Source organism: Paroedura picta, chromosome 1, assembly GCF_049243985.1.
Source record: "Paroedura picta isolate Pp20150507F chromosome 1, Ppicta_v3.0, whole genome shotgun sequence".
In the NCBI taxonomy this organism is placed as follows: Eukaryota; Metazoa; Chordata; class Lepidosauria; order Squamata; family Gekkonidae; genus Paroedura; species Paroedura picta.
The window spans coordinates 110593667-110612669 of NC_135369.1; the positions used below are offsets into that span (position 1 = coordinate 110593667).

The 19003-nt window shown below is 46.9% G+C and overlaps 1 protein-coding gene across 2 annotated transcripts in view; it reads left to right on the top strand.

Annotated features, from left to right (window-relative positions):
* The first annotated feature begins 11223 nt into the window (after positions 1-11223).
* Positions 11224-19003, top strand: part of MED23 (mediator complex subunit 23) — a 64731-nt gene continuing 56951 nt past the window's right edge. Inside the window, exon 1 of one of the 2 annotated variants that reach the window (XM_077352816.1) lies at positions 11224-11379. In XM_077352816.1, coding sequence (XP_077208931.1) covers positions 11332-11379 — 48 coding nt within the window. In that variant the 5' untranslated portion in view covers positions 11224-11331. The remainder of the gene's footprint in view (positions 11380-19003) is intronic. The other variant, XM_077352824.1, reaches the window with a different exon arrangement.

Sequence of the window (19003 nt, forward strand, 5' to 3'; positions counted from 1 at the left end):
CTGGCAAAAGGCAGGCTCAGTGATGAAGTTAATGGTGATTGTGCAGGGCAAAAGGTATGGTTCCACTTCTTCTGATACATATTCACTGCATGCAAAAGTAACATCTGCATAAGGCTAGAAACTAGTAATGGGTTGTGTAATTCTACTTCTTCCAAATCGCTGTTGCTAAATATTTCTTCAGTGGTAGTGGTATAGCACTGTTGGAAAACTACATTTTGTAGTATTCTGTGCATGGTACACTTGCTTTGAAACAGTGGCATGCCTAAGCAATAGATGTGAGACCCATTTCAAATATTCTATGTCACCACATTTACCCAAATAATTCTTCATGAGTTGTCTGTTTATATGAGCAATATAACACTTCTACTTTCCCAGGTAAGAACCTCCTCACATAAACAATGTTGTTATAGCCCAAACCAATGTTTAGTATTGCCTTCTGTAATGACAATTAAGCCATGCACTATAATTTGGTAACTCTCATCCAACCAAGGAGGACAGTGTGACTCATCAAGCCAAATGCAACCCATAATTACTATATTGCAGTCCACCTGAGGTTATAGCAATCTCCTTTCCAGGACAATAAATTCAGGAGAATTACCAGATGGCCCCGATATTACTGATTGGGCAGAACAGTTTTATCAGTGCCTGGCAAGCCCAAGGTCACCCAGCTGGTTGCATGTGTGGGAGTGCAGAATCGAACCCGGCATGCCAGATTAGAAGTCTGCACTCCTAACCACTACACCAAACTGGCCATAAAACATAAGAAGAGAACTGCAGGATTAGACCAGTGGTCCATCTAGCCCTTGATCCTGTCTCTGGAAGACCAACAACAGAGCACAGAAGCTGAGTCTTTCCTCTGAAGTTGTCTGGGATGTTTGTGAACATGGCAGTCCCCTTTAATTAATATGACTAGGAGCCAGTAGCCACAGATAGACCTATCTTCCATGGGTCTGTCTAACATGTTTCTCCCTCACAAACATTTCTAAAGGTTTCTGTGGAGTCGGCACATGAAGCTGTCTTATATTGGATCAGACCACTGGCCCAACAAAGCCAATATTGTCTACTTAGACAGGGCAGCAGCTCTCTACGGTCTCAAGCAGAAGTATTTCACATCACCTACTAGTCCTTTCAACTGGAAGTGCCAGGGATTGAACAATGGACCTTCTGTATGCCAAGTACATGCTCTACCACTGAGCCACAGTACCTTTCAATACACTGGACAGCACTCAAGTAAGGAATAACTGTAATTGCAGGAATCTCTCAGGGCAACCTCCTTTTAAAGTCCAATCCAATGTTTAACAGAAGGGTTAAAAAGAAAATTTTAATTAGTTAAACTAACAACATAATACAGAAACAGGGTGTAAAATATTTGGGTTCAAGAATCTCATGACACTGGAATCTTTGCAGCTCTCTAATTGTGAATGTACCTGAGACAAAAGCAACAAGACTTCACTCCGCTATAACACCCCTAAGATTCCAACTTATATACAATGTAAGGACAAAGGAGCTGGCCAGGACAGATAGCCATTGGTGTACTTTAGCCCTGGTTGTTTGGAAGTGGCTGAGGACCTCTCACAAGTGGCTGGCAAGTTCCTCTTTGGTGCTCCCAGCACGCAAGACAACATCAAAGAATGGGATGATGCTTGTGATACCCTTGAGGAGGTCTTCCATGAGACCTGACCTTGAATGCAGCCTCATGTGTGACAATTGTCTGGGTTTCAGCCGATTCATTGTCCACAGATAATTGCTGGTAGGCCTGTGCAAGGCTGAGCTTTGCAAACACTTTCCCTCTGCGAGGGAGGCCAGCAGGTGGCTTATTTCTGGCACTGGGTACAAGTGGTTGCTGGGTACAAGCCTTATTTACTGTGCATTTATAATACGTGCAGATCCTAATGTCACCATTTGCATTGAGCGGGGTGACAAAGGCATTTCCCAATGGGCGCTGGGGACCAGCTCGAGAACACCTTGTTTGATGAGCTTGGCCAGTTCCACATCAATCTTTGGCTTTGAATAGATATAAATTAAATCCATCTGTTAGCTTTGTCCAACAAACAGCCATCAGTGCATATTTATTTATTTCAATTTCAAAACCACCCTTCCCTATGGCCTGGAACAGCCACTTCGGACGCCGCCACGCACAACCCTAGTTACAATCCCTGAAGTATATCTGATGGCAAGGTTGGGTGAACTGGTGGAAAGCACTGGGGTAGCACATTTCATTTCCACCATTGATCTACCAAAACAGTGGATCCTAAGGACCAGGGAAACACTACATTGGTGACCCAAGAAAACTCATAGGAAAGTCACAGCCAAGTTCAAAAGGTTGGTGGCTCAGACAACTGAGAGCATGTGGAGAGAGCTACTGGGGAGTGTTGCGGCTGACCAGGTGAGGCTATTGTGCTGACTGGGTGAGGTGATTGCTGGGTGATTGCTGGGAGGAATAAAAAGGGCTGCTCCTCGCCAGAGGCGCGAGACAAAGGGCTCTTAGCCTGTGGCTCTTAGCCTGGGGTTCTTGGCCGAGTAATTAGAATCAGTAGATTATATTTCCCTAGTACTTGCACTGCCTAGAACTTACTCATCCCATCATCTGTGGTGAGTGTGACATGATTGCCTTCCTCCCAGAAAACAAGATGGACTACATCTGCCCCGAGTGTAAGCTGGTAAGACTTTTGGAAAAAAGGATTAGGGGAGTAGAAGACAGTATTATTACTCTGACCAAAATTAAGAAAGGGGAGGACTTCATGGACCACAGCCGTGCAACTCGGAATAAAGAGGATACAACCAGTCCTGAAGAGGATAAGGAGATTGACCTCACTACGGAGCCTCTGCAGACAGTTCGGAAAAAGACTCAACGGCGTAGAGCAAGATGGTTCTCGGGGCCTTTGGAGCTCCAGAATGGATTTCAGGCCCTTGCAGAGGAGGTGCAAGTGTCAACGAGGAAAGAGGACCCAAAACAAAGTCTAAGACAAAGAGACCACGGGGACAGAAGGAAATGGAGTTGAGAGGGGAAAAAAGGAGAGTACTGGTAATTGGAGACTCCCTGCTAAGAGGAATGGATCGCCCTGTGGCTGGGCCCGACCCCCTAACCTGAGAGGTGTGTTGCTTGCCAGGGGCGAAAATTAAAGACGTTTCAGAACGGCTGCCCAAACTCCTCAAATCTACGGATCGCTACCCATTTGTGATGGTCCATGTGGGAACGAATGACATGTCCATGAATACCATCACTCCTCTTTAAAAATACTATCAAGATCTGGGGAGGAAGCTCAAGCAAAATGGGGGCACAAGTGGTATCTCTTCAGTCTTGCCTGTCAAGGGAAGAGGAATGCGTCGGGAGAGGAAGATGATGGAGGTGAATCAGTGGCTGCGTAGTTGGTGCCGGCAGGAGAGATTTGGTTTCTGGGACCATGGGATAGGCTTTCTTGAGGAAGACCTACTAGCACCTGATGGATTGCACTTATCGAAGCTGGGGAAGAATGTGTTTGACAGGAACCTGGGGAGATTCATCAGGAGAGCTTTAAACTGAAGCCACAAGGGGAAGGAGACGATCAACATAGGGACTGTAAGGAAGGAGACAGATCGGGGGCAGCCCAACCGGCAAGGCCAGCTCATAGGGAACCAAAAGTAAAAGGATTCAGATGCCTTTATACTAACACCCGAAGCATGGGCAATAAGAAGGAAGAGCTGGAACCTCTCATGCTGATGGAAAGGTATGATCTAGTAGGCATCACAGAAACTTGGTGGAATGATTCTCATGACTGGAATGTAATGGTGGATGGATATGAACTGTTCAGAAAAAACAGAATAGATCAAAGAGGTGGAGGAGTGGCACTGTATGTGAGGAAAGGGCTTACCTGTCAGGAAATTCTAGTGAAGGAGAGCATATCTACAGTGGAAAGCATCTGGGTGAAAATAAGCGAGGGGAAAACAAACAGTGTGGTGGTTGGTGTCTGCTACCGACCGCCAGACCAACAAGAGGATGTGGATGCTGCACTTTGTGAGCAGCTTGAGAACATATCCAAGCAGCAGGACCTTGTCATCATGGGTGACTTCAATTTCCCAGATGTGTGCTGGGAAACAAACTCTGCGAAGCGTCCTCAGTCGTGCAACGTTCTTACCTGCCTGGCTGACAATTTCATTTATCAAATGGTAGATGAACCCACAAGAGGTTCAGCCATACTGGACTTAATACTGACCAACAGGCAAGACTTGGTGGATGAGGTGAAGGAGGTGGGGACCCTAGGGGGAAGTGACCATGTCCTCATAGAATTCCTTTTGAGATGGAGAGCCAAGGAAGCTTGTAGCCAGACATGGATGTTGGATTTTCGTAGGGCAAATTTTAATAAACTCAGAGACATGATGAGTGTCATACCATGGACGAGAATGCTGGAAGGGAAGGGAGCATGTGAAGGGTGGGCGCTACTCAAACAAGAGCTATTGCATGCTCGATCAATGACTACCCCAGAAAGAAGAAAACACTGCAAGAACTCTAAGAAGCCTATTTGGATGAACAAAGAACTTCAAAAGGAACTAAGAAACAAAAGGAAAATGTTCAGGAAATGGAGGAAAGGACAGAGCTCTAAAGAAGAGTACCTACAGGTTACTAGGCACTATAGATCAATCATCAGAAAGGCCAAAGCTGAGAGTGAGCTAAGATTGGCCAGGGAAGCCCACTGTAACAAGAAAAGATTTTTCAGTTATGTGAGGAGCAAACGTAAAGTAAAGGAGGCAATAGGCCCACTGTTGGGTGAGGATGGACAAACTCTAACGGAAGATGAAGAGAAAGCAGAAAGGCTTAGTGCCTATTTTACATCTGTTTTTTTCCCACAGGTCAAAGGGTTTAGGCACATCTAGAGATGGCAGTAGCCAAGAGATAGTGACTGGGTGGCAGGTTAACATGGATAGAGAGGTTGTCAAGAGGCATTTAGCTGCACTGGATGAGTTCAAATCCCCTGGGCCGGATGAAATGCACCCGAGAGTGCTCAAAGAACTTTCCAGAGAACTTGCACAACCCTTGTCCATCATCTTCGGGACCTCTTTAAGGACTCGAGATGTCCCGGAGGACTGGAAGAGATCAAACGTTATTCTGATCTTCAAAAAAGGGAGGAATGAAGACCCGGGAAACTACAGACCAGTGAGTCTGACCTCTGTTGTGGGGAAGATAATGGAGCAGATATTAAAGGGAGCGATCTGCAAACATCTGGAGGACAATTTGGTGATCCAAGGAAGTCAGCATGGATTTGTCTCCAACAGGTCCTGTCAGACCAACCTGGTTTCCTTTTTTGACCAAGTAACAGGTTTGCTAGATCGTGGAAATTCGGTTGATGTCATTTACTTGGATTTTAGTAAAGCTTTTGATAAGCTTCCCCATGATGTTTTGATGGATAAGTTGAAGGACTGCAGTCTGGAGTTTCAGATAATTAGGTGGATAGGGAATTGGTTAGAGAACCGCACTCAAAGAGTTGTTGTCAATGGTGTTTCATCAGACGGGAGAGAGGTGAGTAGCGGGGTACCTCAGGGCTTGGTGCTCGGCCCAGTACTTTTTAACATATTTATTAATGATCTAGACTAGATGAGGGGGTGGAGGGACTACTCATCAAGTTTGCAGACGACACCGTATTGGGAGGACTGGCAAATACTTCGGAAGATACAGAGTTCAACGAGATCTGAACACAATGGGAAAATGGGAAAATGAGAACAAGATGCAATTTAATAAAGAAAAGTGTAAAGTTCTGCATCTGGGTCGGAAAAATGAAAAGTATGCCTACTAGATGGGGGATACGCTTCTAGGTAACACTGTGTGTGAACGAGACCTTGGGGTACTTGTGGATTGTAAACTAAACATGATCAGGCAGTGTGATGCAGCGGTAAAAAAGGCGAATGACATTTTGGGCTGTATCAACAGGGGCATCACATCAAAATCACAAGATGTCATAGTCCCATTGTATACAGCACTGGTCAGACCACACCTGGAGTACTGTGTGCAGTTCTGGAGGCCTCACTTCAAGAAGGGTGTAGATATAAAATGGAAACGGTACAGAGGAGAGCGACGAAGATGATCTGAGGCCAAGGGACCAAGCCCTATGAAGATAGGTTGAGGGACTTGGGAATGTTCAGCCTGGAGAAAAGGAGGTTGAGAGGGAAAATGATAGCCCTCTTTAAGTATTTGAAAGGTTGTCACTTGGAGGAGGGCAGGATGCTGTTTCCGTTGGCTGCAGAGGAGAGGATGGGTTTAAACTACAAGTACAACGATATAGGCTAGATATCAGGAAAAAAAAATTCACAGAGTAGTTCAGCAGTTGAATAGGCTGCCTAAGGAGGTGGTGAACTCCCCCTCACTGGCAGTCTTCAAGCAAAGGTTGGATACACACTTTCCTTGGATGCTTTAGGATGCTTAGGGCTGATCCTGCGTAGAGCAGGGGGTTGACTAGATGGCCTGTATGGCCCCTTCCAAGTCTAAGATTCTATGATTCTATAAACTGGGGTTAAGTGTTTTACTCGTGCTCGTATTGATGACATAGTGCACATAAAAGGAAAGGAGAATATCAGTGCAGATGAACTCTCCAGATCCACTTAAGGGTGGAGGTGATTGAAACAGGTTATTAAATGCATTTTAAATGTTACATTTTTATATATTAGTATAAGATGAAGTAAAGTAAACAAAAAGGTAACACACCCACATGCTTCACTGTTGTGCAGGAGAGGCTTGTAAGAACTTCCACTGAAGCAATGAACTCAAAGGGTGGGACAGGTGATGGACTGCAAGCTTAGAAGTTCTGTATAAACAACTAAAGGACTGTGAAGGGTTAATTCTTCACAGAGCCAAAGAGCTTTAAGTGACAAGCTGCTCAGGAGATCTGCTTGGGTAGGATCAGATGAACCGCAAAAGACTTCTGAATGGAATGCTGAGGAGAATTAAGGCTGATTTCAGCACTAGCAGAAAAGAGTCAAGTCGGTATATTATGCAAGGTGGTAGCCATGCTGGGTCACCGCTGGTTTCTTGCAGCGGAGCACCATGCTCTGCTGCTTCCCATGTACTAATGGGGTAAGAAATCCCCCGTTGCACACTTTCCACCCTGGAGTTGCATGTGTGCAAGCACAACTCTGGAGCAGAAAGATTCCACCGCTCATCGCCATGCCACAAGTGAGGGGGGTGAGGGGGCATGGGAGATAGCATTACGCCATCCCTCCATCATGGGGGTGAATAAATGCCCATTTGGCTTTGTGGTGCTGCAAAGTACCACGGAGACAAATGAGACATTTTGTGTCCCTTCTGCAACACCATAGGCAGGGAAGGAACCAGGGAAGGACTCAGGCTTGACTGGGAGCAGTTTAACACAAAGAGGACAACTGAGGGGAAATTGGCAAGAAGGTTTGGGAAGTTAGGTGACAATTCCCATTTGGACCAAAGAAAATATTCTAGTGAGAGGAGAATTTCCCTGTCAAGTCAAACAGGGAGTTAACTTTGAAGGTTGATGAAATCTCTGGACTGGCATGGTTAAAAATTGCTTTTAGAGACCTTAAGAGGCAGTTAAAAACGCAATAAAAACTCAGGACATCATCAAAGAATGGGATGATGCCTGTGATCCCCTTGAGGAGGTCTTCCATGAGGTTTTGGAAGACCCTGGGAGCAACGCTTACCACGAACTGCAGGGCCCTGATCTTGAATGCAGCCTCATGTGTGACAATTGTCTGGGTTTCAGCCGATTCATTGTCCACAGATAATTGCTGGTAGGCCTGTGCAAGGCTGAGCTTTGCAAACACTTTCCCCCTGCGAGGGAGGCCAGCAGGTGGCTTATTTCTGGCACTGGGTACAAGTGATGCAGATCCTAATGTCACCGTTTGCGTTGAGCGGGGTGACAAGGGCATTTCCCAATGGGCGCTGGGGACCAGCTTGAGAACACCTTGTTTGATGAGCTTGTCCAGTTCCACATCAGTCTTTGGCTTTAAAGCCAAGGCTATGCACCTGGTCTCGAGCTGAATTGGAGCGACTTGCAGGTCAAGGGCAAGGGAGACCAGCTGGCAGATGAAATGCCACAGCGACTGATTGAAAACCACCGGTAATTCTATGCAAATATCTGACAAGTCTGTCGACATCCATGATCAGGACTCCCAGGGGCTTCAGCAACTCGAGGTGGTGGAGGCTGTTCCATTGTCCTTCAACCATGACTAGTCGCAGGTGTTCAGAGAAGGTCCTGAAGATGTGGAAGCCCCTGACGCCCCTTGAGTACTGGGATCTCTGTGCCCAGATAGTCCTTTACCTGAATCAGTAGGGGGTGTAGTGACAGACCCCCATTCAGGCAGAGGCACCATAATGTGGCACTTGAAATAATGAACAGCGATGATCCTGTGTCGAGCTCCATTTTGTGTGGGGAACCCTCGATCCTGACCTTGATCCTGATTTTCAGCTCCACGCAAAACTGCATGCTTTATGGCAGCACATTCAGTCAATCAGTTGGTGGGTAATCCCCCCTTGGAAGGCTGGCCTCTGCATCAGTGAGACTCAGCCGCTTGATCCCTCCTCAGAAGGCAGGACTGCGTGGCCATGGCTCCACATCTGCAGTGATTCGAGTTGCAGATTGCTTACTAGCGCAGCTTGCTAGCATCGCGATCTCACCTTTGTCGCCAGTGTAAAATATGTGGGTTCAAGAACCACATGACACTGGAATTGTTGCAGCTTTGTGAATGTACATGATACAAAAGCACCAAGACTTCACTCTGCTAAGCCCCGCCCCCTAAGATCCCAACTGATATACCCTGTAAGAACAATGGGGCTGGCCAGGGTGGATAGCCATTGGCACAGACCCAAGTGATTCAAACCAACTGGCTGCTGCAGTGGCTGTGGCGATTAGAGTGCAAATGTACCTGATCCTACCTCGGATCATGTGCTCGGTCCTGCAGGATTGGCCATGTGCCTCACTTCAAGAAGGGCGTAGATAAAATTGAAAGGGTACAGAGGAGAGCGACGAAGATGATCTGGGGCCAAGGGAACAAGCCCTATGAAGATAGGTTGAGGGACTTGGGAATGTTCAGCCTGGAGAAAAGTAGGTTGAGAGGGGACATGATAGCCCTCTTTAAATATTTGAAAGGTTGTCACTTGGAGGAGAGCAGGATGCTGTTTCTGTTGGCTGCAGAGGAGAGGACACACAGTAATGGGTTTAAATTTCAAGTACAACGATATAGGCTAGATATCAGGAAAAAAAATTTCACAGTCAGAGTAGTTCAGCAGTGGAATAGGCTGCCTAAGGAGGTGGTGAGCTCCCCCTCACTGGCAGTCTTCAAGCAAAGGTTGGATACACACTTTTCTTGGATGCTTTAGGATGCTTTCAGCTGATCCTGCGTTGAGCAGGGGTTGGACTAGATGGCCTGTATGGCCCCTTCCAACTCTATGATTCTAACACAAGGATAACTAATTGTAAAATTATGCTTCTTGCTGTTTTTGTCTTTTCCCTTTTTTACAATTATTAAGAAGGGATGAAAAAAAGAAAAAGATGTAATCAGACTCCCACCTCAAAGTATACAGGAGAACATTCCTTTCACAAAGGGAGGGCAGGGCTCATAGGCAACTTGACTGTAATACACTGGAAACAAATTTCTCTTGTTCGCCAGAAGCTAGGAACTTTATACATCCTATGATGAAGTACTATGTTGTAGGTGCCATTGAATCAACAGTATTAATTAACAGTAGTCCAACTGACCAGTATTTTCTGAAACTGAGCCCTCTTGTTATGACTATGTTAATTAATGAGAGAGACTATCAAGCACTAATTACTGATACTTCTCTACTGATTAATCAGTGCAAGAGATAAGAGCACCAAAAAGCTACTATGGAAGGTCTTTGCCACTAACAGTGCCGTGCTTTGTATAATTAGTCTAATTTTAGCTCACTGAAATGAACTGGGGAGGGGGGGTCTAAACCCAATTACTAACAAGTCCTATTGAATTCAGTGGTCTTTACTTGTGAGGTTGCATAGTTATAATTTTAAAAAGTCAGCAGTCATGTTGGTCCATAACAAAATCTAAAACCAAAAGCTTACCCCCCCGCACAGGGATAAAAAAAAAATGTCATCAAATGAACCGTTTTGGAGAATTCAAAAACTTGCCCAACATTTGTGTTTTAAGTTGCTGGGAAACAAGCCTTCTGTAAGTAAATCTATGACCTTGCAATTTCTGCTCTCTGACAAAGACCCAGAGATAACCATTTTAGTTGCCAGAGTTTTAACTAAGATGCTTTTATAATATGCTGCCTACCTTGTATTTTATCTCTTATAGTTTATTTAATCATTTTAAGATCTGTTTGGTCATGTAACCCCATTTTATTATTTTGTTGATTTTTGTTGATAAAACCCCATTTTATTATTTTGTTGAAATTTTAAACCCTATTTTTATATGTCTTATACATTTTATGCCAATAAAAGGTTACTGACTGACTGACTGAGTGTTTTAAGATGGCCTTAATTTTTAAAAAAGCATTGCATGATCCACCCCATTTCCTGTTTTCCATTCAGCCGAATAAGTGCTGGAGAATTGAGGATCTTAATAAAAGGTACTATATACCCCCCTTTTTTTTAACATCCAGCCTAATGACACGTTATGGAAAGTTTGCATAGTGTTTTTGGTTGTTCTTAACTAAAAGTAGTATATAATACTAGAACTGCGGGGCGGGGGTGCCCCATGAAGTTGTTGGGCAATAGGTTCTAGGCAGACAAAAGCCCTTAATTCACAGAGTAATTAAATTGTGGAATTCACAACTAATAGGCATAGTGATAGTCACCAGCATAGTTTTAAAACAGTATTAGGCATATTCATGGACCATAACTCCATCCATAGCTACTAGTCATGGTGGCTAATGGGGGGTTTCCGCATCCAGAAGCAGCAGATTTCTGAATACCAGTGCCGCCAAGCGGCAGCAGGGTAGGCTTTTCTTGACCCGCCACGTTTGGCCGCTGTACTAATCAAGATGCTGGATTAGATGGACCCTGCGAGGCTGTTTTTGTGGTTTTTCTTTCGGCCCAATCCGCGCTTTGGTTTTGGATACCGCATAGGCTCTCTTGCAGATTCCGTGGGGACTCCGTCCTAAGGGGTCGGGCTGCAATCACATTTGTTTCCACCTCCCACTGAACTGAGTGAGGCGCATCGCCTTTAGTTAAACTTGCACCATATTTCTTGGGCACCTAAACTGAGGACTGGCCGAAGCGCTGCCGGGATTGCCGCGAGGCCCCAGCAGCGACGGGGCGGGCTGTGAGCGCGACTCCCGGAAGTGAAAGGGAACACCTCCGGAGCGCTCTCCGCGGGCTCGCCCGGCTCCTGGCCAGCAAGGGGGCGGCCATCACGATGGTGCCGATGGAGACCCAGTTGCAGAGCATCTTCGAGGAGGTGGTGGTAAGACAGCGGCCGCCTGCCTTCCGTCCCGGCATCCCCGAGGGATGGCTCGCTCGGGTGGGGCCAAGGGGGGAAGGCAGCCTCGCCTGCTGCGGAGGGAAAGAGAGGCCGTGACTCTTTTGTGTCCGGAAGGGAAGGGAAGGGAAGGCGGGCGGTGTGAAGGAGCGCAGCCTTTACGGGCCGGAGTTGAGGGTGTGAATTCAGTAAGGCACTGGCGGGGATGAGGGGAGACAGGAGGGTGGGGCAGGGCAGGGCAGGGCAGGGATGCCAGTCCCCAGGTGGCACCTGGAGATCCCCTGGATGGAGGGACAGCTCATCTGCTGACTAAAGAGGCCAGTTCCCCTGGGGAGAAGGGATGCTTCGGAGAGTGGACTTCGTAGCATCATATTCCACTAGGTTCCCTCCCTCCTCGCCCCAAATCCCACCCACTCCCTGCTCCACCCACAAAGTCTCCAGGTATTTCTCAGCCCAGAGCTGGCAACCCGTGGGTGGGGCAAATCAGTGGCGTGGGCGACGACATTTCTGGTTGGAGGTATGGGCTGTGTGCCTTGGAGTGACAATGCCTTTGGTTGTAGAATTCCGGAACCATAATAGCAACATTCTGATTTTGGTGTAATTTTTCATGGTCCATTGACAGATTGATTTTCTTCTAAAGTAGTAGGTTTTGGAAAACAAACGTTTGTGCTGTAATGTGTTACTAGCTTGCAGAGTATTGGTTTGTTTTTGGGTCTAGGGTATGAACTAGCTTTGGAAGCAGTGGTGCTTTTCAGATTTTTTAGGTAGCGTGCATTTCTTATGATGGACTCTTAAGGATACAGTGATCAGAGGTTTGGGAGGTGCTTTGGACTAGTGGTTGATTTGATTCATTGCCATTAACAGTACAATAATAAATTGCAAAGACACAAGATATAGTAATTCCATTAACTAAAAATAGCACATAGATTAAAAAGTCTATCCAAATCTGTCAAACATTATGCATCCTCCACTAAAAGCCCTGGGTAATCAACTGTTAATGGTCAGCAATAAAAGGAAACGTGGTCGCCAAAGGATCCGCTGGCTTGACACGATCAAAGCCGATACAGGGATGACCATCAACCAACTAAAAGAAGCTGTCATTGATTGCAGTCAGAGACGAATGGAGGAAACTTTCCTATGGAATCCCGAAGGTCGGACACGATTGAACAGATAATATCATCATCAATTAACTGTTTTACATAGCTTCCTGAATTCAGGAATTGAAGGTGTCTTTGGTCTCCAGTCTCATAGACTAGCGATCCCCAACCTGTGGGCTGCGGACCACATGTGGTCCTTCGACTAATTGGAGGTGGGCCCTGAAGGACGCTTTCTCCCCCCCCCCCCCGGCCCTTTACTTCATTTCCCCCAGCCCTTTACAACACACTTCGGGTGTCATTGTCTCCCATCACTCCCAGATGGGACTATCTCGTTGCAGAGAAACAAGCTCAGGGTTCCTTCCCATTGATTTGTCATTGTCATGAGTTAAAATAGTGAATATTTTCATGAGTGAAAATAAAATGTTCCTTATGTTTATTGTTGTGGCGTGTCTGTATCTTATTTTGAAGGGATGTTTAAACATTATCATAGTGATCAGAGAGCGTTAGGGCAGTGGTTGAGAGTAGAGGAGTAAACTACCCCCCCACCGGGCCTCAGTAAAAGGCATTGAGTGGTCCCCGGTGATAAATAGGTTGGGGACCACTGTTTTAGACCACTCAGAGGACTGCAGCAACCATTGAGACAACCCATGACTTGGCTGTTGCCATATTGACAATCTTAAAATAGGGCATCACAAATGGGAGTCCTGCACAGGCTTGTGGGGCAACTCATTTCCCCACCCCCACTGTCTCTTCTTTCCCTTTCCTGAAAACCTCTCTCTCCTCTTTTCTTGCTTCCTTCTTTCCTTTCCACATGTCAGCCAACCAGCCCTTATCTGCCTCCTCATCTTCAACTTTCCCTCTCTCTATCAGCTCTCTCTGGCAGCCTGACCTGTTAGCAGTCAGATTCCTCCTCTTATTGGGGAGTAGTTTAGAAATAGCAAAGCATGGACACCCTTCATTCAATATAATTTCAAATATTGATTGCAACATGCTTCTTGGCCAAAAATGACATGAAATAGGTGTCATAAATGCAAGCCCAAGAGGACACAAAAAGGATGTCAGCCAGAGTCAAATATGACATATAGTTTTGAACATGTGGGAAAGAGTGGCTGACCTGCTGGCAACCTCCTCCACCCCAGGGAGATACATACCTTAGGATAGCGATCCCCAACCTGTGGATTGCGGACCACATGTGGTCCTTCGACTAATTGGAGGTGGGCCCCGAAGGACGCCTTCTTCCTCCCCCCCGGCCCTTTACTTCACCCCCCCTCCAGCCCTTTACAACACACTTCGGTTGTCATTGACCCATTATGCACGGGGGTTTTAGCACACATTCGGGGTGGAATGGCGGCGACTAAAATCACTGATAACGCACGGAGCCGGCTGCAACTGGCCACAGCTTCGGTGCATGCCGCCGAAAAAGCCGCGTCAGTGAAACGCGGAAGAAAGCGCAGCTTCCGGGTGACCGGGGCGCAACCAGAAGCGGCGCCCGGATCGCCGCGTGCATAATCGGTTACTCTGAGTTTTGCCGCCGTTGCGCCCCGCCCCGTACATAACCAGTATGCGTCGCGTCTTCCCCTTCTGCGTTTTCCATGTGACCCGAAATCGCCGTTTCGGCGGCCGTGCATAATGGGCCATTGTCTCCCATCACTCCCAGATGGGACTATCTCGTTGCAGAGAAACAAGCTCAGGGTTCCCATTGATTTGTCATTGTCATGAGTTAAAATTTCCATGAAAATAAAATGTTCCTTATGTTCATTGTTGTGGTGTGTCTGTATCTTATTTTGAAGGGATGTTTAAACATTACCATAGCGATCAGAGAGCGTTAGGGCAGTGGTTGAGAGTAGAGGAGTAAACTACCCCCCACACCAGGCCTCAGTAAAAGGCGTTGAGTGGTCCCCGATGATAAAAAGGTTGGGGACCACTGACTTAGGTAAATAGTTCTCCCAAGAACTTGCAACTAATTTCATCAGTTTCCAATCATCTCCCATGCACCAGTTTGCCCTAATGTAGCAATACTTAGCACCTTTATTCCCAAGGAATAGCTTTTCCTTCCGTTACTCAAAGGGTCATCGAGCATCATTAATACGTATAGTCTAACTCAGGTAAAGCAATTACGATTATTGTCCTTCTCACCCTTTCCCCAAAATGCTATCTGGTGGTTGCTGTGGTGCCTGGTTCTAATGAGATCTCCCTCTTGTCTTGAAAAAAGCCCAGTCTGATGGCTCTGGTTGAGAAGGTAAAGCTGAGGCTGCCAGCTCCATGAATTGCTGGAGCTGCCAGCTCTGGGTGGGGAGGTCAAGCTAAGGCTGCCAGCTCAGTGAACTGTTGCAGCTGCTGATTGGGTGGAGAGGTCAAGCCAAGGCTACCAGCTCCATGAACTGCTGTGGTTGCCAGCTCTGGGCGGGGCGGTCAAGTCGAGGCTGCCAGCTTTTTGTACTGCTGTGGCTGTTGGCTCCAGGTGGAGAGGTCAGGGCAAGGCTGCCAAAGCTGCTGTTGCTATGTGCAGCCCTGCAGAGGCTAGCATTGGTGGGCAGCAGTCACTACTGTCTCCATGTGGCCACCATCTTGAAATCCCCCATGCTACGATACATCTGATATTCTCTCAGGGTACACCTTTATCCCTGTTCTACAGACTCCCTGGGCTCTGCTAAAGCTTGATGTCGTCTCCATATTGGTGCAAACTCAGCTATAATATCCAGTCAACCTCTAAAAGGTAAAGGGTAAAGGTATCCCCTGTGCAAGCACCGGGTCATGTCTGACCCTTGGGGTGACGCCCTCTAGCATTTTCATGTACTAGTCAACCTCTAGTAGTAGCTAAAACTTTGAATTGGTCATGGAAGCAAATAACTGGTACAGTATTGGAGTAATCTGTTGCAAGTGGCTGACCCCAGAAATGTCTTCAAAGGCAGCCCCACACACAGCATGTTACAGCCGAAGTTACAGTAGCATGGATTAGTGTTTGGTTGGCGAATTCTCAGGGTCTCTTCATAACAATAGCAGCCTGTTTATCCAGTGATAAGTCCGTTAAAGAGCACCCACAGGGCCTTTGTTCAATCTACGAAAATGAGCTCAAAGCAGTCTAGATCCAGGAAATCAGCAGTAGGCCAATATATACTCATCCCAACCAGAATCACCCCCTTCTTGTCTGGATTAAGCTTTGGTTAGTTTACTCTCAACTAGGCATGGCATATGCACACACACCCCTACCAAAAAAACACAAAAAACCCAGACTATTTTGGATTCAGGCCAAATCTGAAGCACCCTACCCTGGTTCGGATTTGGTGCCATTAAGAAGAAGACTCAATGGGAAATATCCCCTTTCTGTCTGTTCTGTGGTCTGGGGTTGGGGTGGGATTTGAGGTAGAGGCACCAGATTTGAAGTGTAGCTGTGGGAGCCTCTTCTCCAAAGAACCCTCAAGTTTAAAAAAAATTGGGCCTGGAGGTTCAATTCTACGGGCAACCAAAGAGGGTGCTCCCATCTGACCTCCATTTTTTCCAATGAAGATTTTGTTCTTGTCTTTTACCATTGGAACCCAAACAGGGTGCCCGTAGAATTGGATCCCCTGATTCAATATTTTTTAAACTTGGGGGTTCTTTTGAGTAGAGGCTCCTACAGCTACACTGCAAATTTGGTGCCTTCTACCTCAGTCCCCCACTCCAGACCACAGAATGAAAAGGGAAAAAATTGGTCCCTTTAAACTGCCTGATTTCCATAAGGCTGTGTTGAGCCCAAATCATGGGTCAATGATTTGGGCAGTTTAACTTAAGGGGAAATGCGATTCAGACCTGATTTATCCAAAAAGTGTCCAGATCAACATTGATTCAGGTACTATTCGGACTATCCAAAATGAATCACGCATGCCTACTCCAAACCACTTTGGTATATTTACTCCCAAACAGCCTTAAGACACTGGCTCAGGACCTTCACAGCTGCTTCTAAATGCTTGGAATTAGACAATAAATTGTAAAGCTAGGTGTCATCCAGAGTGCCTGAGGATCCCAGCCAAAGGTACAACATAAAGATTAAAGTACACTGGGAATAAAAGGGATCCTTGGGCATTCCACACTTCAGGTCCTGGCTAGCTAATGCTTCCTCCTTAGTGGAAACTTCTTGTTTCCTTTTAGTTTACTAGGATTGAGTTCCATTGAACAACAATTTGCTAGGATAGAGGAGAGATTGATGCGGTAGAAGAAGACTTGGGTTTTATACCCTGCTTTCCACTACTCAAAGGAGTCTCAAAGTGGCTTACAACCACCTTTCCTTCCTCTCCCCACTATAGACACCCTGTGAGGTAGGTGTGGCTGAGAGAGCTCTGGCAGGGCTGCTCTGTGAGAACAGCACTATCAGGACTGTGACTAGCCCAAGGTCACCCAGCTGGCTGCATGTGGAGGAGTGGGGAATCAAACTGGCTCTAGAGTAAAAGCTGCTGCTTTTCTACATCAAGCTAGCTTAGTCTTGTTGTCCTGCTTTTGGTCCTGTTAAGAGAGCAAACTCGGATATAAATTAAAAACGAGCTTTGTAGGTAAATGTGTTTTGGGGCACATTTTAAAGTGCTGGTTCTTACGTGTAGGTCTTTAACAGCTTGTGGCTATAATCTGAGGTATCCGAATGACCACCTTTTCTCATAAGTAGTCTTCCTAAAGATGTACAATCTCTAGAAATTTTGAAGCCATGAGGATGAAAAACAAATTGAGGCAGGAAGGCCCATAGGTGGCAGCGAGGGCTCACTTCATGGTTCCTCCATGTCCTCCTCCCTGGCTCTCACCAGCAGTAGGCTGCCCTGCCATGACATCAAGGCCAGGCCCAGCAGCTTGCCAGGTGAGGCAACCCCTTGGGTGGCTGCGGTCCTGTTCCCCCACCACACAGTGAAGACTAGGGTTTGGCTCCCTCTCCCTCCCAGGCCCCAGCCACTGGGCAACTGCCCTCCCCCCAACCGTGGTCCCTGGACCCCCATACCTTCCTCCCAGCTCACTCACCAGCTGGCTCACTTCTGATCATCAGCACAGTAGAGGGGCTGGCACTTCTTCCATGTGGAAGAAGTTGGAGGGGGATTCAGCCAGGGGCAGGACAGCCTACCTGATTGTTTTTGTTCACTTGAGATTGAATTGCATGAAAAACATCTTGGGTTCAATATATATTTTTTCATTAAAAGAATAATGGGCAACTAGATAATCAATTGCTGACAACAGTTACCTATAATCTTGCCCTTCTGCCCCCCCCCTATCCTTTCAAGCATGGAAGCATCTAGGGCAGTGGTCCCCAACTCCCTAGCAGTGGCCCGGTGCTGGGCCACGAAGGCCTTGGCCCTGAGCCGCGGCTCCCTCTCCCCACCCCACCCCGCAGCGAGAAGCTCGCCAGAACGCAAGCAAATCAGCCGCCATAGTGGCTGATTAGCTTGTGGCCCAGCGAGCTTCTTGCTGCGGGAGGGGGGGAGAGGGAAGTGCGGCCGGCAGCGCAAATGCACATGCACTGACCTAACGCGCATGCACGTTTGAGCCCAGTGGAGCCGCAAACGCACACACGTGGCAGTTTTGTGGATGCATGCATGCAGAGCTGCTGCGCATGCACATTTGCACCCCACTGGGAGCGCAAATGTGCTTTCGCGGCAGGCCCGCACATGTGCGAAAGTGCCATGCGTGCACGTTTGCGGCCCCCACCGGGGGCAAACGCGAATGCGCGGGGGTTGCCACACATGCATGGCAGCCGGGTCGCCCTCTCCCCCCACCCATTGGCAGCGGTCCGCAACACAAAAAAGTTTGCAGACCGCTGATCTAGGGCATCAGCTTCTTTGAAGTAGAGCATTTGACTGTTTCTGTTCACAGACCAGAGAAAAGCATATATATAGTATTCCCAACTACATTCTGTTATACTAGTCATAGTTACATACAGTCTGCTTGTTCATCAGTTATTCCAATTAAGAGATAAATTAAAATACTGCATTGGCCGGAGCCATGGCACTTAGATAGCTCGAATACTTTGAGCTCCTGTTCCACTGAGGGTGAATCGCTGCTGTGATTGACAGAATCGGGTTCTGGGTACGCAAACCCACCCACCATCTACTCAGGAATTCCTTGTGAATCTCTGGGGCCTCTCTGTTCCGCAGGGAAATTAATATTCCCTGGAACGCAAGCTCAGTGTGCACAGGGTCCAGTAAGTGCCGTTCGCCATTTTAAAACTTTCGTCTTTCCTTACAACTCTGCAATCTACACAGCTCTTACTTTAATCTTCAAAGCTAATTGGATTCCTCCCTGCAAGACTTTTGACTCATCACAACTCCGGAATGAAAACAACTGGCAGACATCAGATCAAGCCTACAAACAGTGAGTGGGGGTTTCCCCCGGCACCTTCTCCCCTGGAACAAACTCTCGGTGTGGAAAGCTGCTTTCTTTAACTTAAGCAAGCTAGAGTGACAGGAAGATAAATGAGAGAAGGTAAAGAAAGGGGTTAAGGTAGCCAGAACATCCCCTCGCCACTGTGTATAAATCGGAGATTGAAAAGTAGATATAAG